The sequence below is a fragment of the Brassica napus genome, chromosome C9 (assembly GCF_020379485.1).
Source record: "Brassica napus cultivar Da-Ae chromosome C9, Da-Ae, whole genome shotgun sequence".
Lineage (NCBI taxonomy): Eukaryota > Viridiplantae > Streptophyta > Magnoliopsida > Brassicales > Brassicaceae > Brassica > Brassica napus.
Window position 1 is genome coordinate 53,864,370 of NC_063452.1, and position 21,383 is coordinate 53,885,752.

General features: G+C 33.0%; 4 protein-coding genes across 5 annotated transcripts; 2 read left to right on the forward strand and 2 right to left on the reverse strand.

Moving 5' to 3' along the window:
- Positions 1-2,763: 2,763 nt before the first annotated feature.
- Positions 2,764-5,229, forward strand: LOC106411473 (alpha/beta hydrolase domain-containing protein WAV2). Of its 2 annotated transcripts, none has more exons than XM_013852242.3 (8): positions 2,764-3,153; positions 3,343-3,378; positions 3,556-3,634; positions 3,758-3,812; positions 3,894-4,010; positions 4,127-4,291; positions 4,488-4,716; positions 4,820-5,229. In XM_013852242.3, exons 1-8 carry the CDS (start codon positions 2,916-2,918, stop codon positions 4,825-4,827), a joined length of 927 nt encoding a protein of 308 aa, XP_013707696.1. In that variant the 5' UTR covers positions 2,764-2,915; the 3' UTR covers positions 4,828-5,229. The 2 variants fall into 2 exon arrangements, with proteins under 2 accessions (XP_013707696.1, XP_013707695.1); XM_013852241.3 differs by having other exon boundaries at positions 2,785-3,153; positions 4,791-5,229.
- Positions 5,230-8,466: 3,237 nt separating this feature from the next.
- Positions 8,467-10,818, forward strand: LOC106411360 (PHD finger protein ALFIN-LIKE 5). Its single transcript, XM_013852111.3, has 5 exons — positions 8,467-8,706; positions 8,833-8,865; positions 9,396-9,624; positions 9,717-9,852; positions 10,366-10,818. Exons 1-5 carry the CDS (start codon positions 8,604-8,606, stop codon positions 10,651-10,653), a joined length of 789 nt encoding a protein of 262 aa, XP_013707565.1. The 5' UTR covers positions 8,467-8,603; the 3' UTR covers positions 10,654-10,818.
- On the reverse strand, positions 10,750-12,242 carry LOC106411361 (glutaredoxin-C4). The gene is made up of 4 exons (XM_013852112.3): positions 11,866-12,242; positions 11,357-11,430; positions 11,098-11,196; positions 10,750-11,001 (listed from the first exon to the last, which is right to left on the reverse strand). Exons 1-4 carry the CDS (start codon positions 12,012-12,014, stop codon positions 10,925-10,927), a joined length of 399 nt encoding a protein of 132 aa, XP_013707566.1. The 5' UTR covers positions 12,015-12,242; the 3' UTR covers positions 10,750-10,924.
- A 1,038-nt stretch (positions 12,243-13,280) lies between these two features.
- On the reverse strand, positions 13,281-17,528 carry LOC106407525 (LRR receptor-like serine/threonine-protein kinase EFR). The gene is made up of 2 exons (XM_013848398.3): positions 14,238-17,528; positions 13,281-14,156 (listed from the first exon to the last, which is right to left on the reverse strand). Exons 1-2 carry the CDS (start codon positions 16,900-16,902, stop codon positions 13,756-13,758), a joined length of 3,066 nt encoding a protein of 1,021 aa, XP_013703852.2. The 5' UTR covers positions 16,903-17,528; the 3' UTR covers positions 13,281-13,755.
- Between the last annotated feature and the right edge of the window lie 3,855 nt (positions 17,529-21,383).

Sequence of the window (21,383 nt, forward strand, 5' to 3'; positions counted from 1 at the left end):
TTCATCTTACAAGGATTCACACTCAGAGATCTAGTAGTCATCCAACATCTCTCTCGGCTCGTTGGAAGTGTGATCGGAGCCTTGAGCAATCGATCTCCGTCAAGTGCTTTGAATGGAGATTTGCACACAAGGTGTTCGACAGATGATCTCAAAGGGTTTCCGCTTTTTCTGCTTGTTTCAACGGGAGCAAATGGCTTTGTGGCTTCGATCTGAAGAATCCGTCCTTTCACGAGCTCAAAACCTTCTGGAATCTGTTCCTCCGGATCGAGATCATACTTCTTAGACGACTAGTTTAGGTTTTCACAAACCGGCTCGGCGTCCTCAGGCAGCAGATTGGAATCTGTCTCATCTTCCAACTCCATGTTCTCACGAAGCTCCCTGAGCGATGATTTCAATTGCTGCAACCTGATCTGCACCCTAGTAAATATCTCGTCCATACGAGACTTTTCTTTACGCTGGATCTCGTACTCCTTTTTATCTTCGGCTCTCCATTTCATCAATAGCGTTGTCATCTCATCCATCGATTTTGAGTTTGATGTTGAATCCGGAAAGGAACCGTCAAGAGGATGACTGTGCTCTGATACCATTGATAGATCCAGAATCTATCCTTAAGATAAGTAACAGAAAGGGGAGAAATTGGAGGAAGAGCAGAGGTAGAAGAGAAGTAGAGAGGAAGAAAGGTTGAGGATAAACCTCTGTTTTGATTATGATCGTATTCGATAGATTGTTTACAAGCCAAGGGATAACATAAATACTAAAACGTAAAAGATATTTTCCTCACTGCTGGGCTTCACTCTGAAGTCTGATATTGGCCGATACGAGGCCCACATGATCTTATCATATATCTTCTGTTTCTCTACACGTGCGCAGAATTTTTTTGGTCAACATTCCATATTTATGGAAACAAAAAGAAAAATCTTTGAATGAACAAGAAACAATAGTTATACAATATACTAGGTGATTTTCCCGTGCTCATGCACGGATATAAATATTTTTAAAGTAAATATATTATAATAACTGATTGCTATTTACTTTTAATTTTAAATTAATTTATAAGTTATATGCATCATTTATATTAATAATATTGTATTACTTTAATTATACATATGATTTTTTATATGTTATATTTAATCGGTATTGTTGTTTTTTCAGTCGATTTAGTTATCATTTGAGTATATTGGATTGCATCTATGAATTCAATTGTAATATTTTTTATTCAATATATTAAAATTTTGATTAATTTCTTATTTGCATTGAGGTGGTTGTTGTCTTAGATATGTAAATATATTTTACGGAGATTTTGTATAACTTAAGATATATTGTGCTTAGAATGAAATAAAAAAAAATAAACTAAATTGTCTGATTCCAAATTACATAAATTAATATAACGGAACGATAATATTCTGAAGTCTCATGCATATATATAAATTTTACAAAAGAACTAAATTATAACAGTTGGTTAATATTTTATTTTCAATTTTTAATATGTTTTGAGCTGTCCTATGATTTATATTTATAAAATAAATTACTATTCTTATAAAATTATATATTTTTACCGTAGTTAAATCTATGATTTTAGATATAAGTTGGATTAGTCAAATCACTCATGTTGTGAGTATATTGAGTTATATATATATTCTTTCAAATTCAAAATGAATTATAATTATTATTTTTATTATAATTAAGTCAAATGTGCATGTATTTCATAATATTTATAATTATATGTTGATGTTTTTTTAAAAAATATTAGAAAATAAAACGATGATCAATAGGAAGTTACATACGTAAGTAGCTGATACATTTTTGAAAATATCAATATTTACAATAATGACAATATTTATAAATTCTAAATAACTTTATGCCTTTGATTTATTGAATGAAAACTAAAATTTATTTCAAATAATCTTAAAAATGATAATTCAGATTTGCCTTGATATTTTGATTATGGTTCTATTAAGTTCCACAAACATAAAAACATAAAATTTAAAAGAAATTTTAATATTAAGAAAAAATAACTTTAATAATGATAAAATATAATATATGTACCTCATTAAACTATTTTGTAACTATTTGATCAAACGATGTTTATTTTAAAATTTTATTTTTAGTTTTTTATCTCTTAAAAATAAGCAGTAAAAAAAATATGATTTTAATAATATTATATCAGTAAAATATAATTTATCAATTTTTTTTTTGCTGTAATTGAAAGATATTATATAGTCAACTAAATATATGAAAAATAAATAAAACATTTCAATATTACTAATTATAAACTATTTTTAGACAATTAAACATATATCAGTTTATGTTACTTAATTATTTTATGTAATCATCTAAGAAAATATATAGATATATAAAATTATTTTTATTACTTTGAATTTTTTGTATTGTTTAAAATTATGTTTTAAAAGAAATAATATTTCTTTTTTAATATCAAGATTATCTGTATAAATTGTTTTTAATGAAATCACATTATATAGAAATTTATAATTTTCATCTAAGAAAATATAGATACGAAGAAAGTATTTTATTACTTCAAAAATATATTTTATGCTATTTAAAAATATTTTTTAAATGTAATATTACTATTTTGTGAACTTTCGTTTTTTTATGAAATCATATTATATATACATATATTTTCGTTTTTTAATTCTTTTTTTTTAACTTTATAAAAAAGTTCCTTTTCGTTTTTCAATTCTTTTCAATTCTGATGAGCTTGTTTGGGCCCCCACTAAAACGCTCGCTGGGCCTTTATCGTTCTCATCAGGATTTGCGCTGTACACTTAAAAAAAAAAAAAAGCTCCCTCTCCTCTCCGACAAGAAAAGAGAAAGTGGCAGCAAATCGAGTTCTCTTTCCGATTCAGATTCATCTTCTCCTGTTGTAGCAGCTACGAGCAGACTGAGAGCGAGAGGGAATGGTGACGTACGTGAGCGCGTTGTTCTACGGAGTAGGAGGGATAGTCGTCGCCGGCGTGGGGCTGCTCGTTGCCTTCCAGGAGAAGCTCGTCTACGTCCCTGTTCTCCCCGGCTTATCCAAGTCGTATCCCATCACTCCCGCCAGGCTCAATCTCATCTACGAGGACGTCTGGCTTCGATCCTCCGATGGCGTGCGCCTCCACTCTTGGTTCATCAAAGTGTTCCCCGATTGTCGAGGTTTTTAATCGATTCATGTGTTTCGGAAAGTTTCTGACTTTGTGGGAAATTTAGGGTTTTTGATGTCTCTTTATTAGATTTGTGAAATTAAACCTAAAAAATCAAACTTGGTCAGTTTCATTTCCCTTTGTTGATAGAGTAACTTAGCTTGATTCGATCTAGTTCTGAGTGTTGGTGTTTGACATGCAGGTCCAACCATTCTATTTTTCCAGGAGAATGCTGGAAGTATCCTTTTTTCCTTAGCCATTTCTTGGTGTTTGTTTGGTTGATACAACAGCTCAGTGTTTTTGTTTCTTTTATCTGTATAGCTCTCCAAGGAGTTTCGTGTTTAATCTACCAAATAAACATTCAACGTCTCCAAGGACTCCTTGCCTTGTTACGGCCTTCACCTTTGAACACTAGATATTGCACATCGTCTAGAGATGGTTCGCATCATGATACAGAAATTGAAGTGTAATGTATTCATGCTTTCATATCGTGGGTCAGTTCTCTTAGCTCTTTTCTCTTAATGGTTTGTTCTTAATTAAAGCATTGGGTCTGTTTATACAAATGCTGACTGTTTAACTTGCTTACGTTATAACTGATTTATTTTCCGTGCAACCAGCTATGGGGAAAGTGAGGGTTATCCGTCACAGCATGGAATCATAAAAGATGCTCAGGTTTGCTTGTCTCTCTAGGTCTATTTTTATCCTTAAAACTCTTGTCTTATGCCTCCGTCTATTTGCCTTTTGTTTTTATAGGCTGCGTTGGATCACCTTTCTCAAAGGGCAGACATTGATACTTCTAGAATAGTTGTATTTGGAAGGTCCCTTGGAGGAGCTGTTGGAGCTGTGCTTACCAAAAATAATCCCGAAAAGGTGTGTTTCTAAATATTCCATGTCATGAGCCGTTGGATCTGTGCTTTTAGTATTACTTTTGATACCTACACGTCAAATAGTTGTACGTTGACCATCTCTACACTGTCTTTATATAGGTATCTGCGTTGATTCTGGAAAATACATTCACATCCATTCTTGATATGGCTGGTGTTTTGCTGCCCTTCTTGAAGTGGTTTATTGGAGGAAGTGGTACTAAAAGCCTGAAACTTCTTAATTTTGTTGTACGCTCCCCCTGGAAGACAATTGATACTATTGGTGAGGTAAGAAGCGATGTAGACTCTTGCAGATGAATCCTTTTCGTACACAGTTTGCATACGCCATTGGAAATGACTCAAATATGCAGATTGCATTAATATACCTTAAACACCACGCTGCCATAAACTTTTATGCTAGAAAGTGTGTCATTAGTTGATTCTCTAGCAGCTCACTGATAAACTGATCTTGAAACAAGAACAGGTCAAACAACCTGTACTTTTCCTCTCTGGACTGAAAGATGAGATGGTCCCTCCGTTTCACATGAAAATGCTGTATGCGAAAGCGGCTACCCGTAACTCGCAATGCACCTTTGTGGAATTTCCAAGCGGGATGCATATGGATACATGGCTGACTGGTGGTGACGTCTACTGGAGAACGGTCATGCAGTTCCTTGCAAAGCATGCGCCTGAGGAGAGGAAAGCCGATACAGGTAACTTAATATCTCACGATGTTTGTTTTATAGATGCTTATTGATATGTTTTGCTCCCGAATCAAAAACTCTAGGCTTGAGACATTGGTCTCTGATCTGACAGGAACGTAACTAGCTGACGAAGCTGTGTGTTTAGAGGAAGTTTCAACTCAGTTGGCTCCTACTGCAACCTGAAACATTAGTATCTTTATAAGCATATGTGTGTGTGTGTGGGTATGTTGCATTATGGGAGTGGCAGATACAATTTGTACTGAGAGTAAGATGCTGGATAAGGGAGCCTGTGGGAGATGGCAAATGTACGTTAATCATATGCATTTTTGCGTTGTTTCAGTTTTGCTTTCGTCTGTTTTTTTGGGGGGTTTTTTTTAGTCAATTTTTTTGGTTATTTAACGGTTGGTTGGTGGCTTCTCTTATGATACTTACCATTCCCTCTAAAGGATAATTGCACTGTAGATGATTGAGAAAGTGGAAAGACACTGGTTATATGATTAAAATCTCGAATTTGTTGTTTAAGTCTGGTCTATGATCTATTTTCTTGTAATACAGAAAGAGATGTTATACCCAAATACTACTGAACGAACATTGAATCGAACTGTGATATATACACTTGTAAAAGACTAATTTGGATCCATCGAAAGGCAACGGATAATGTGATTCGATCTCCATGCATGTTCCGTACAAGTTTCATCGTGCATGCCATTCCAGAAATTTATAAGTTTTATAAAACAACTTTTTGGTTCGTTCGTTCACACACCATATAATAGTTTCTATAGGAGTCTTGGTTAGGTTTGAGACTTTTATCCGAGATCCGATCCGAAAATCCGGATATCCAGAGAAGCTGAATCCGGATCCGGATAGTAAAATGTTGAATCCGTCAAAGCTGAATCCGGATCCGGATATCTTGATTTTTTAGTCTGGATATCCGGATCCGTAAATTTTATTAATAACTATCTCAAAAATAGTAATATCTATATATAAAAATTAATTTTATTTAATATATTTTCATTTTTATAATAGTATATATAAATTTTATGTAAATTTTGTAATATTATAAATAGAAATAATTAAAAACATTATATATGTTTTTATTTTCAAATAATTTAATATTATTTTTTATTTATTTTAAGGATCCAAATTCGGATCTGGATATCCGCCGGATATTATAATTTTTAGAAGGATATCCGACACCGGATATCCGCGAACCCCGGATCCAGATAAGGATAGTAAACTTATGGATCCACCGGATAAAGATCCGGATCTGGATATCTTAAAGTTCTTCGGATATCCGATCTGTCTGAGGCCTTGGTGACATTTATATTTGAGTACTAGGATAAGATCCGCGCCTTGCGCGGAATTAAGTTATTATTTTTATTATATTTTGGAGAATGAAACAATAGTTTGGCTTCATTTGGATTAGGGGTGTTCAATCCAGATATCAGGTTGGTTTCGATTCGGTTCGGTTTTTTTCGGTATTTTGGTTAGTAAAATATAACTACTATTCTAAATCCATATTTACTTTGACTTTAGTCTTTCACATACTTTTGAAAGATTTCAACTGGACAACTAAATTGATCAGCCAATCTTGTTGCTTTAAATCATTAGTATATATATATAAATATATATATATTATTTAGTTTGAATATTTATTAAATAAAAATTCATATGCGTTATATTTTATGATCATTTGTAACTTATTATAACAAAAAAAATAATCTATTGATCACAAAATTTTCAGAGTGAGAATCTTCAAATTTCTAATAATATATGGACGTTTTGAAAAATTCAAAATATAACATATAAGAAAAAATATAAATGTTTTTATTATATATTTAATGTGATTTTTCTAATATCTTTTAATAATATAAAATTAAAAAAAAACTAAGATACCAAAATTGTTATCAAATATTTATTATTCATAATAATTAATTTTCATATATACGTTAATCATATTAGGTAATTTCGTAGCTTCTAATTAAGGAAAGTGCAAAAACAATATTTGGTAGATTATTTATCAATTTGAATATTCGATAGTTAGTTTAATAAAAAATATAATGTAAGTTAAGATGGACCAACCTATTTTTTTAAGAATAGTATATTTTATATAGTCATTTATTAAATGAAAATTTATAATCATACACTTCTATGATCATTCATATCGTTTTATAACTGAATATTTAAATCATCGTTAACAAAATTTTCAATGTGAAATCTTTAATAAGTTTATAATTTATAAATGTTTTTGAAAATTCATTGAAAGTTTTAATATTAAAATATTTATGTAATCTTATGGTATATAGTTTAATATATATATATATATATATATATATATGTTTTATTATTAAATGATATTTTTTACTCATCTGGTTTTAAAATCATGTGTATCTTCTTATAATATTAAATAAACGTTCATATTAATACAATTTTATGATCATTTGTAACTTATTATGACAAAAAAATAATTTATTGATCACAAAATTTTAAGAGTGGTGATCTTCAAATTTCTAATAATTTATAGACGTTTTGAAAAATTCAAAATATAACATATAAAAAAATATAAATGTTTTTTTTATTATATATTTAATGTGATTTTTAATATCTTTTAATAATATAAAATTTTTAAAAAGAACTAAGATACAAAAATTGTTATCAAATACTTATCATTCATAATAATTAATTTTCACATATATGTTAATCATATTAGGTAATTTCGTAGCTTTTATTTAAGGAAAGTGCAAAACATTTTTGGTACGTTATTTATCAATTCGATAGTTAGTTTAATAAAAAGTGTAATATAAGTTAAGATGGACCAACCTATTTTTCTAAGAATAGTATATTTTATATAGTTATTTATTAAATAAGAATTTATAATCATACGGTTCTATGATCATTCATATCATTTTATAACAAAATATTTAAATCATCGATAACAAAATTTTCAATCTGAAATCTTTAATAAGTTTATAATTTATAAATGTTCTTGAAAATTCATTGAAACTTTTAATATTAAAATATTTATGTAATCCCATGGTATATAGTGTTTAATATATATATATATATATATATATATATATTTATTTTATTATTAAATGATATTTTTTACTCATATGGTTTTAAAATCATGTATATCTTCTTATAATAAAAATGTTAAACCATTGATCATTAATTTTTAACATAATAATTTTAATAGTTTTAGTCATTTATTGTCGTTTTTAAAAATTCAAAATATAACATATACGAAAAAATCTAAATTTTACTTTTATAGCTAATTTGATTGTTTAATTTATTTTAATAATATAAAATTAAACAAAAAATGATGGAGGAGATATAAATTGTTATCAAATCTTTATTATTAAAATCATTAATTGTCATATATATATTAGTCATTTATGGTAATTCCGTAGGTTTGATTTAAGGAAAGAAAATAACATATCATATCATTACATCATATAGTTTGACCAACTTATGTATCTAACAACATATAAAAATCGAATGTGGACCTACTTATTTTTCAATTGAATGTAATTGACTACCTAATTGAGTGCCACCTATGCATTAGTGCCTATTTTAATTAATACAAAATTGAAGTAACATCTTTTCAAATGTTCCTCGATTAATATATAGGGGATTTTGTCAATTTCTTTTTGGGATTTTTACTAGAGACATGGATGGTGGTGTATTCAATTATTATTATCAAACTTACAAAGAAGTGTTTGACGTGTGACTAGACCAGGGCCTGTCACTATCCACGGAGCTTCTTTCGTCTTCATTCAATATTATTTGTTTTTGTTCTTGAATTAATTTTTGCTGCTTTATCATCTCACTCAAAAAAAGAGTTGTGCTTTTTCAAAAAGACACAAACCTGAGTGCTGCTTGTCTCAGAGAGGAAGATGGAAGGAGGAGGAGGTGCGCACTACAACCCTCGAACTGTTGAAGAAGTCTTCCGAGATTTCAAGGGCCGTCGAGCTGCCATCCTCCGAGCTCTCACCACTGGTCTTTCTTTCTTTCTTCTTGTCTTTTTTTTTTTTAACTTTGAATCTTGTCTTATGGGTTCTCAATTTTGCTTTTCCTAAGATTGTTTGGTGCATAATTCAGTCTTTTCTAATTCTATTTTTACAGATGTGCAAGAGTTTTTCCAGCAATGCGACCCTGGTTAGTGTTTTTAGATATCTATGTACTTTCGCATTAAGTCAAGCTGCTTAACTTGTCACCCATTTTTCACTTCTTGGTTCCTTCTAGGCTAGAAGTTTATTTTGTAGTGATCCCTTGTGCATCTATTGTTAATTTCCAACTTGCTTCTTATGTTGTGCTGCAGATTTGCTGTCTGTTTTTTTTTTTTTTTGTCTGGTTTCCGGATTTGACAGCATGGTAACAGAGTCTTAATAGTGACACTGAAAGTTACATCATCTTTGCCTTTCTGCTTACTTTTCGTTTGGTACTGGTCTCCCCATAGTTTTCGTTTCGCCTTTGCTGCTGTTATCTTTATTTACTTCTTGCTTTATGGCTTCAGTCTCACAACAACCACACATGATTTCTTTATTAATTAAGAAACACTATATGCTGAGTCTTGAGTCTTGACTATATACCGGAATATCGTTTTCTAAGAGTATATCATGTCATAACTTTCTGTGCTAGTTGACAAGCTGAAGTTTATACTGTATGACTATTTAATGACGTTTCAGAGAAGGACAATCTTTGCTTGTATGGATTCCCGAATGAAGTGTGGGAAGTTAACTTACCAGCTGAAGAAGTGCCTCCGGAGCTCCCGGAACCTGCACTCGGCATCAACTTTGCCAGAGATGGAATGCAAGAAAAAGACTGGCTTTCTCTCGTTGCTGTCCACAGTGATGCCTGGTTACTCTCTGTCTCCTTTTTCTTCGGTTCAAAATTTGGTTTTGATAAAGTTGACAGGTATCCTTCTTTCTTTCTTGATTAGTATGCCTTCTCTTCTTACCATTGTCGTCGTATCTCCAGTACACTAACCCGTGCACTTACTAATTCAGGAAGCGTTTGTTCAACATGATAAATGAGTTTCCTACTATATTTGAAGTTGTGACTGGAACTGCGAAAAATCAAACAAAGGAGAAGCCCTCTTCAGCAAATCAAAATGGCAACAGATCCAAGTCAAATTCAAAAGTGGTAAGATTCATGCTGTCCTTTTAATGAGGTTTAGAGCATTAAGTCTTTTGTTTATAAAACTAGGAACAAACCAAACTAAAGAACCCTGAGATGAATTCTATAGCTTCTGTTACTATCCCAAACCTCTCCTTCTCTGCGAACCTCAAGCATTCTTAAAACACACGTATGATTATGATGCACATTATTTATTGTATGTTCCTCAAACATCTTTTTTTTTTCATTATTTCCATCATAGATTGCAAGATCTTACACAATTTGCTGTTGACCCTCTAAAACGTAGACTGAACACAATATTGTTACTTCCTTAATCGTAGTTTTGTTAATCTCATGACATAAGAAATCTCTTGGTTTGATTGAGACATAACAAAGATGAGCAGTGTCTTCAGTTGTAATCCTTGGATCTCCAATTAGCATGAATTCTAAGAGGTCTACCTTTAGTTTCCGATTATTATCTTTGTAAGATTTACACTGCTATGCTGGTGTAGTTAATATTTTCCTTGATCTAAAATGCAGAGAGGTTTAGATGGCAAAAGCTCAAAGACAATACAAGCCATGGAGGAAGAAGGACTAGAGGAAGAGGAAGAGGAAGAGAAGAAAGAAAAGGAAGAGGATGAAGAGGAACATGGCGAAACACTGTGTGGAGCTTGTGGAGATAACTATGCTGCTGATGAATTCTGGATATGCTGTGACATGTGCGAGAAATGGTTCCATGGGACATGTGTGAAGATCACTCCAGCTAGAGCTGAGCATATCAAGCACTACAAGTGCCCTTCTTGCAGCAACAAAAGAGCTCGACCCTAATATGTTTTATTCCACTTATTAGTCTTAGCTATCTATCTTTCTATCCATCCCAAAATTGTAAAATGCAACTTTAATTATGTTTGAGCACGTCAGTACTTGAATCCTCAAATATAACTTTGTTTAACTCAACTTGTAGTATTTGATAATATATGTTTCACAAGACCATGTCAAGCCGTTTAAAATCTTCATAACCCATTACAAATTTTCAAACTACTGATGATTGATTACACCTGAACATTCACAGACAGTTTTATTCCAACTACATATCAGCCTAGAGTTCAGCTCTTGTGTTTTCGGAAACGCCAAGAAGCTTGGCCAGTTCCCCGCTCTCATGCGCGTCTACTGTATCTGAAAAACCAGAAACAATAACACACAAATCTATCAATCACCAAAATATTGTCAAAAGCAAAGACAATTTTTCTTGAAGGAGAAAGTAAGTATTACCGTCTGAACCTCCGATGTGCTTTCCGTTAATGAAAACCTGTGGAACTGTTCGCCTTCCAACAGTCTCTCCAAGTGCACTCTGGATACTCCCCCCATCCTCTGAAAGACCCAATTTTTACAAAAAAAAAAAAAAACATCTTTCAGTCGTTAGTCACAAATGAATCTTCTATATGCTTACTGATCCTTTTCAAAGTTAAGAAGTAAATATAAACGTCTGCGAGTCAAGACTCAAGAGGTAAGAAACATAGTTGGAACGCACCTCTTTCGTCAAGCTCGACAACATGAGGAACCTGATTCAGCTCACTGAACACAGACTTCGCTCTCCTGCAATACCTGTTGACACCAACCAATGATTCATAATCATATATAAGTATATAAGCTCACTACATAGCTCTAAGAAAGTTCAAAGCTTTAAGCAAGAGAAGAAGTACACAGCACAGAACTGAACTCAAATGGCTCATTACCACAATGTATATATCTAAATTCAAACTCACAGAAATCTCAATCCACCGAATACAGTAACAACAGGCGAGGCATGAAGACGAAGTTAAATTGGATTCAAGTTCCACACAGATTCATATACGCAATGGAGAGTTTTGGGTCAAAGTAGCATGGTACATAACAACGAGTGTTCCATAAAGTTTCAATTTTTTTTCCCAGGTTTCAATTGATAAGATCTAAAAACAAAAACGCAAATCAAGGCACCTAAAAGATCCAATTTTTACGAGAGTCGGAAGATCAGTGATTCAGAGAGAGAGAGAGAGGTACGGGCAGTAGGATTTGGAGAAGATGACGATCTTGTGGGAAGAGATGGTCTTCTTAACAAAGTCTGCGGACGAAGCGGAGGAGACCATGGAAATGGATGCAGCTAGTGTGACGAGCAACGTTAGCATCGAGATGGATCTGATCATTGTCATGGCTCTGCTTTTTTCTTTTTTTCTCACTCAGATCTGCAGGATCTAAAGTTGAATCTGTAGATGGTGTAGTACACTGGCAAGTAGTTGTGAGTTATTATGACTAACTAACCCGATCCAGCCTAACCGGGCCCGGTTAGGTCAAATCGAAGTATTAGGGACATCAGAGTGGATGTGAATGGAAAGATTGGTGGCTGTGACTGTGTGTATTTGGTGTGTCGGCATCAATGATGGATAGGACAACCGTAGATGGAGGAAATGTGTATGAATGCTCTTCTGATGTTGACATCCTTGGAAAACGACTCTCGTTGTCGTTGAATTAAAGGGTATTATAATCAAAACAATAACAATTCCAAGCTTAAAAGTACTAACCCATTTTGTTAGAAGCACAACGAAGTACCTATAATGTGTAATGCTCTCTTTGTTTTCAACCAGAAAATATGACATAAACATGACATCACTTAATTACAGTGTAATTTATTTTGATAAATATTAATATTTGGCATGAATTTTGAAATATGGCAATGAGTAAAAACTCATATATCACCATTAAAATAAATCTTTTTCATAAAAAAATATTTTGTAACAAAATTTGTAAAATATGATAATAAACAATAGCTTACATATCACCATTAAAGTAAATCTTACAAATCATTTATGATGATCTATATCATATGTTGGTATGAATATATATATATATATATATAATCAAATTTAATTGTCAGTGCAGCTTAACAAATACAAAACTAAAGTAATACTAATCAAATAATTTTTTTATTGATAGTTTAAAATGAAATTTTATTTAAATCATCAGTTCATTAAGTTAATTAACAAGTTGATTTTCAAGAATTTAACGTATTTAAAATTTAAAAATAAAAATATGATAATTTATATATTTAAATATGGATATCTAAAATTGGTGAAAATACATATTTTAAATAAATAGTCATTAAATATAATATAATACTAGATCATTCTCCCGTACTTATGCACAAGAATAAATAATTATAAAATAATCAAATGTTAATAATTGTTAAATATTAGCTTCTATTGTTTCTAATTTTAAGTAATTTTTATAATTTATATTTACGATGAATACATAAAATTGTATTAAGTATCCTTATGTTCTCATGAATTGAAATAAATATTTACATGTTGGTTTATAAGTTTTAAGTCACTAAAATTTATATTATGAAAATAACACTGTATTAAGTATTATTATGCACTTTTCTTAATTAGATATATTATTTCATGCATGGTATGTTGAGCTCCATATTATTTTTTCAAATTAAACAATAATTTTTAATTAAATTAAAATCTATTTTTTTTATTTTTTTTAGCTCCATTTAATTCGGTTAATCCTCTTAAAGTTCTAATTGTTTGAGTTCTATCATTCTTTTTATTCCAAAATTCTGTAACAAAGGTATGTTATAATCACATTACTAGATCTTGTGGCGTGTTGTAATGTCATTGTTTAGTAATCTTGTCTTGTTATGAGTGAACTTTGTCTAGCGTTCAAGCAAAAGAAACTTTGTCAAGTAAGTTTTGCTACTAGTGAGCTTTTTTTTACAAACAAGTTTCGCTCAATCTTAAATGCTTCCAAATGGAAGAAGACCTTATTTAAGAAAACAGTCAAAAACAACAAAAAAAACAGAAGAGGGTGAGTGGGCTTCTGTTTGGGATTAAGCAGAAGCAGGCACACATAAGTAGTAGAGAAGGTGATTGTGATGTCATATGTTTTGGTCTACATTGTATGCATGTCAGCGCTTAACATCCATTCCTGAGGAGAACTTTGGACAGCGTCCCGCGGACTTAACTCTTCAATATTGGTCTTGGTACTGAAGAACTTAGATCTAATTGAGACTAATTCTCGTAGTGCTTCAGCCATACCCATCCTATCCCTCGGATATTCTTCAGCACACCTTATTCCCACCTGCAAAACAAGTCTCAACCACTCATCAACGGCATTGCTGCTTCCACGCTCCTTCTCATCTCCTGACAACACCGACTTTGCGTAGCTGTGGAGGTTATAATCCCCTGAAAATGATTCGTCCGTCGGTTTCTTTCCGGTGAACATCTCCAAAAGCAAAACTCCAAAGCTGTACACATCTCCTTTTATCGATGGCTGCCCTCCCATTCCATACTCTGTACATGTTTCAAAGCCACACCAACAGACAATGAGATTGTATAATAATTCGCAGTTATGCGCATTGATGTTTTATTTACCTGGTGGGGCATATCCAATGGTGCCTCTAACACCAGCAGAACTAAATTGACTTAGGAAGGATTCTCGATCGAATTTATAGAGAAGCCTAGCCAAACCAAAGTCACCAATATGAGCTGTAAGGTCATCGTCAAGAAGAACATTGCTTGGCTTAAGATCACAGTGAGCTATCGCGTCATGACAGTGATCATGAAGATACTCCAAAGCGGAACCCACATCTATCGCTACGTTTAGTTTCTCTGGAATTGTCAAAGCTCTCGAGGGATCTTCTGGCTGATGCAGCCACGTATCCAGACTTCCTTTCGGCATGAACTCATAGACCAGAGCTCTGAACTCATTTCCTTCAGAATCAAGGCTTGAACAAACCGTTAGCAGTTTCACAAGGTTTCGATGCCTTACACCTTTGAAAGTTTCACATTCCGCCATAAAGCTTTTCGTTGCTCCATGCTTCAAGAGGTTCAAAACTTTAACGGCGACGAGTTTATTGTCATGACCAAGCACTCCTTTAAACACGTTACCGAAGTTGCCTGAACCAATCAGATTGTCTGAAGAGAAGCCACCGGTTGCATCGTAAAGCTCTTTATAACTTAACTTCTCATAGAACTTTCCCATAGTAGTGGAATGAGATAGGTTAGTACTACTGGTATTGTTCTTCTTCTTCTTGAACCAACACAGAGCAGCTACAATTATGATCAACAAAAGTAAGGCCACACCTATACCAACACCACTTGCAATCTTCTTTCGAATTGAAAGAGGCTTTCTCGGCCTTGATGCAACGCATGGCTTTAGTTGCATTTCTCTGATCCCTCCGCATAGATTTTTATTTCCGAAAACAGAAACTTCAGTAGCGTTTCTAAACACTCCTGTTGTAGGCACACTTCCCTCGAACTTGTTCATCGAAAGATTCAGATTTTTCAGCTGAGGAAACTTGGCGAGATACTGAGGTATGCCGCCAGAGAGATTGTTTCTAGAGAAGTCAACATTTGATAAACTGACCAACCGACTTATATCTGGAACGGCTCCTTCAAACGAGTTCCCTTGCAGATAGAGAAACTCCAAAGAGAGACAACCACCTAGAGTTTGCGGAATGCGACCTGATAACTTGTTGTCGCTAGCAGCTAGTCCAACAAGCAGCTCTAACTTCCCAACTTCTTCCGGAAAAGAACCTGTCAAGACATTGTTTGACAGATCTAAGTAAGTAAGAGATGGAATCTGCAGTATCTCCCGAGGTATACTCCCATTCAACTTATTTGTATCAATCCATAAGTCTAGCAAGTTTCTACAACCTCCAATGCTCTTGGGGATTCTTCCTTGGAAACTATTGCTGTTCAAATGAATCTTCTGCAGCTGAGTCATCTTGTCAAAGTAAGACGGTAACTCCCCAGATAATGCATTTGTGTACACTTCAAGCACCTGCAATTCCAAAAGCTTCCCGAAAGAGACAGGAAGCTCTCCTGTCAACATATTTGCTTCCAAACTGAGTACTTGCAGGTTTACGAGATTACCGATGTCACGAGGAATGGTTCCAGAGATGTGGTTTCCTCCCATGTTTAGACTAGTCAAAGTGGTGGACAGATTGGCTGTGGAGGCAGGCAGCTCACCTCCAAGTCTGTTGTAACCAGCATCTAAGAACTCTAACTGAGTGCAGTTGGACAAACCATGGAGAAACTCAAGATCACTGAACGAGTTGTTTCCCAGAGCGTTTTGAGCAATCCCTAACCACCACAGGTTAGGTAGCTTTCCAAAGCTCAAAGGGATGCTTCCTGTCAGGTTATTAGATGAGATATCAAACCTTCCAAGGCTTGAGATATTGGTCAGTGTTATGGGGATAGCTCCGGTGAATCTGTTTTCTCCCAAAAGAAGCGTTCTTAGGTTTGGAAGAAGATCACCAAAATCAGCTCTGAGTTCACCTGTAAAGCTATTGCCACCTAGGGATAGAGACTCAAGCGAGGAGATGTTGTACAACGCATGAGGAAAAACACCTGAAAAACCATTCTGTGATATCTGGAAAAACACCATTTGAGTCAATCTAGCTACATCGTCTGGTATCTCTCCTTCCATGTCGTTATAAGCAAAGTCAAGCTTCTGTAGTGAAGTCAAGTTTCCTAAAGACGCCGGGAACTTCCCGGTAAGGTTGTTCGTAGCAAGAGAGAGGATGACAAGCTTAGAAAGCGAACCTAGCTCTGAAGGAACTTCGTGTCCAATCTGGTTTGAGGATAAATCAAGTGTCGAGAGTGTAGAGCAGTTGGAGAGACTTGGAGGAATCCTTCCTTGGAGAAGATTAAAGCTCATGTTCAAGTACTGAAGCCTAAACAGCATCCCCACCTCTCCAGGGATAGTACTTGTAAAAGAGTTGTCTGCGAGATTAAGCACTCTGAGGAAAGAGAGATTACCGATGGAGGGTGAGATCACACCAGCTAGCTTGAATCCTCCGAGGTCAAGACTCACAACTCTTTCTCGCTTCCGACCGCATGTAACACCAGTCCAGCTGCAGAGCGGAGAGGAGCTGTTCCATGAGGACAAGACCTCAGTATTGTTCTCAGCGGCTTGGGACTTGAACTCAAGCAAAGCTTTCGTGTCGGTCTCACTCGAAAACCTGGGTTGAGCAAAGAGAACCGTGAAAGCTTCAAAGAACATGAGTAGAGCAAGTGAAAGAGACGGCTTCATAGCTTCTTCTTCTTCAACATAAACTAAGAGAAAACGAGAGTAAGTTTAAAGCCTTTAAGGTTAATAAAGAAAGAAGCAAACTCAAAATGCAATTCCACTGAAAAAAGGTAGTGGGGACAATTAAATGAAGTCGTTGAATATGTGAGAGGAGTCCTTTGTCAATATTATTTGGTTTTTCAATAGTCAAACCTTTATAAACGAGAGTAAAGGCAAAGCATTTTTCACTGGCCGACATATAACACAAGACAAGCTCTTTGTCATTTTCGTTAAAAGTCTCTTTCTGAAACTTGACTTTGACATTTGACAGTCTTCCTTGGTTAGAATATTTTAATGTGAATTCAAAGACTTTGATAGCAACTTGAACAATCACCACCTAACAAAGAAACCTACGAATGTCCAATTAGCAATCATTAGTTGTTTTGGTAAAAAATAAGAAGACTTTACTTAACGACTATTGAGTCTCTTGAATCGGCGCATTCTCACGGGGACGACCTTAACCTTCTGCAAAGAGCGGCCGGTAAACTTGGGGAATCAACACAGATTGGATCTTCATTCGAATCATCTGAGCCATGATCAAAACTCGTAAAGGTGGTCGAGAGATCTGATTAGCGAGTCCGAGTGAGTGCTGTGTCAGTGTCACGGAGAAGAAATGTTCTGTTCTGTCTGTTATAGATTAAGACGGCACGTAGTTCTTCGCCGAAGGAAAAAAACAAACACAGCTTGTAGTTTAGGATGAATATAATGTACCGCACAAATCTAATCGGTCTTATTCTTATCTAGTTAATATAACATATTTAATAATTTATATTGACAATAAATCAATAATAAATTTGAATTTTTTTTGAATAATTGCCAAAAAAATCATTTTTAAATTGCTACTTCTCATGTTTACACTAACCATTTTTACCCTAATCTTTAATAAGGGTTAAAAGACATTTATAACATTTTGATTATCTTTGACAAAAAAAACATTTGTTAACTAATCTAAATTTAAAACATCAAATCTAAACTTTAAATCATCAACTATAAACCCTAAACAATGAAACATCAACTCTAAACCCTAAACCCCAAAACATCAACTCTAAACCTTAAACCCTAAAACTTCAAATCTAAACCCTAAAACATCAACTCTAAACCCTAAACGTAAACCCTAAAACTTCAAATCTAAACCCTAAACGTAAACCCTAAACCCTAAATCTAAACTTAAAACATCAACTTTAAACCCTAAACCCTAAATCTAAATCATCAACTCTAAACCCTAAACCATGAAAAATCAACTATAAACCCTAAACCCCGAAACATCAACTCTAAACCCTAAACCTTCAAATCAAAACCCTAAAACATCAACTCTAAACCCTAAACTCTAAACCTTATATTTTTTCTGAAATTCGAGCCCTAAACCCTAAAACCCTAAACCTTCAAATCTAAACCCTAAAACATCAACTCTAAACCCTAAACGTAAACCCTAAATCTTCAAATATAAACCCTACAACATCAACTCTAGGGTTTTAGGGTTTAGTGTTTAGGATTTAGGGTTTAGGGTTTAGAGTTGAAGGTTTAGGGTTTAGGGTTTAGAGTTAATGTTTTAGGGTTCAGGGTTAATTTTTTAGGGTTTAAGGTTTAGAGTTTACTTTTTAGGGTTTTGGGTTTAGTGTTGATAGTTTAGGATTTAGTGTTGATGGTTTAGGGTTTAGAGTTGAAGTTTAGGGTTTAGGGTTTAGTGTTGATGTTTTAGGGTTTAAAGTTGAAGGTTTAGGGTTTAGAGTTGATGTTTCGGAGTTTAAGGTTTATAGTTGATGTTACGGGGTTTAGGGTTTATTTAAAAAAAAAAGTTTAGGATTGATGGTTTAGGGTTCGTATTTAAAAAAAATAATATGATTTAGGGTTGATGGTTTAGGGTTTAGAGTTGAGTTTTAGGGTTTAGGGTTTGAATTTCAAAATAGTATAATTCAGAAAAAAATTAAAAAAATTAAAAAAAATATTGTTTTAGATTTTTAGCTATTTAAATATTTATTTATTATATATATAAAGAACATGGACATATGAGTTTTTTGTCACTTAATGAAGAAGTTATTTTTGAAAAAGTCCCTTTAGTGGTGGTAAAATTGAAAAGTAGTAGCATAAAAGTGGTAAACATGTAATTTCTCCTTTTTTTTAATTATAACAAAATCTGTTGCGAAAGAATCTAACAAAACTAGATCTCTTTTCCGCACATTGTTTTTTTTATGTAATTGTTGATTTGTTATATGAATATCAAATATTGTAGAGTATAGTTGCTTTTTATATTTAATTGTTGATTTTGTTGTATTATTTTTATATTATCTCTTATTATTGTTGATTTTGTTTAATATTGAAAGTATTTAAATTCAAAGAAAATGTTTTTTCTTGTTTAAAAGTTTTTCCTAATTTTATTTCAAAACACTTTTAACGTATTGTAATAGATAAGTTTTTATTTTTGTGGTATTGAACTTTTAATAAGCTAAGGTGGATCAATATCTAAATAAATGTAAATAGTAGTGTACATAATTTTTTTATAAAGACTAATTTTATTAAACTTAGGTGGGAAATTGCCAAAAATACAATTTTTAAAATACCACTTTTCATGTTTACACTAACCACTTTTACTGTCGTCTTTAATGAAAGGTAAAAGATATTTATAATCCTTTCATTAATTTTGACAAAAAAAAATATACGCTTAACTAATCTAAACTTAAATCATCAACTCTAAATCCTAAATCATCAACTCTAAACCCTAAACCATGAAACATCAACTCTAAATCCTAAACCTCGAAACATCAACTCTAAACCCTAAACCCTAAACTCTAAACCTTCAAATCTAAACCCTAAAACATCAACTTTAAACCCTAAACGCAAACCCTAAACCCTAAATTTAAACTTAAAACATCAACCCTAAACCCTAAATCATCAACTCTAAACCCTAAACCATGAAAAATCAACTCTAAACCCTAAACCCCGAAATATCAACTCTAAACCTTAAACCCTAAACCTTCAAATCTAAACTCTAAAACATCAACTCTAAACCCTAAACGTAAACCCTAAACCCTAAACCCTATATTTTTCTAAAATTCGAACCGTAAACCTTCAAATCTAAACCCTAAAACATCAACTCTAAACCCTAAAACATCAACTCTAAACCCTAAACGTAAGCCCTAAACTCTAAAACCTTAAACCTTCAAATCTAAACCCCAAAACATCAACTCTAGGGTTTTAGGGTTTAGGATTTAGGATTTAGGGTTTAGAGTTTAGGGTTTAGAGTTTAAGGTTTAGGGTTTAGGGTTTAGAGTTGATGTTTTAGGGTTTAGGGTTAATTTTTTAGGGTTTAAGGTTTGGAGTTTACTTTTTAGGGTTTAGGGTTTAGTGTTGATAATTTAGGGTTTAGTGTTGATGGTTTAGGGTTTAAAGTTGAAGTTTAGGATTTAGGGTTTAGAGTTGAAGTTTAGGGTTTAGGGTTTAGAGTTGATGTTTTAGAGTTTAGAGTTGAAAGTTTAGGGTTTAGGGTTTAGAGTTGATGTTTCGGGATTTATGGTTTAGAGTTGATGTTTCAGGGTTTAAGGTTCGTATTTCAAAAAATAATAGGGTTTAGGATTGATGGTTTAGGGTTTAGGGTTCGTATTTCAAAAAAAAAAGGGGTTTAGGATTGATGGTTTAGGGTTTGAATTTCAAAATAGTATAATCCGGGAAAAAATTTTAAAAATTATTTTTTATTTTTTTAGATTTTTATTTATATAAATATTTATTTATTATATATAAAGAACAATGGCATAAAAGTTTTTTACCACTTAATGAAGAAAATATTTTTGAAAATGTCCATTTAGTGGTAGTAAAAATGAAAAGTGATAGCATGAAAATGGTAAACATATAATTTCTCCAGCTTAGGTGGAGATTACATAATCCTTCGTGAAGAGGATGAACAATTAAAGTAAGTACATTGTAATAACATACAAATAAATTGTCATTCAGAATTCTAGCCTTAGCCAAAAGATCCGCCACCTAATTTGTCTTTCTTCCCGTCTAAGTAAATGAGATATCTTCAAATCTTTGCACCCACCAGCATATTTCCTTGATCCAATTATAAGCTCCAAAGTGGAGATTACCATTCTTTAATAAGGCTTTTTCACAGTCACTCTCAATGATTAGCATTCTATAACCCCTTATCCAACAATGTTGTACCGCCATTAAAATTCCTTGATGTGCACTTTCAAACGCATTTTAAACAATCTTTCATGCAGCTTGAGCTGATTCTTTATAACATCCATACTCATTTCTTAGAATCCAACCCGCTTCCGCTGGAATAGTTGAGTTGATGAAACTCTCCATCTACATTACATTTACTTTTTCCTTGGTTGGGCCTTAAATGTACTTGTAAGAATTTTTTTTTAAAATATTTTATATTTACGCTTATATGTATTTAATTTAGGAGACTTTTTTTTACTTTTAAAATATGTGACCAATATAGCTTT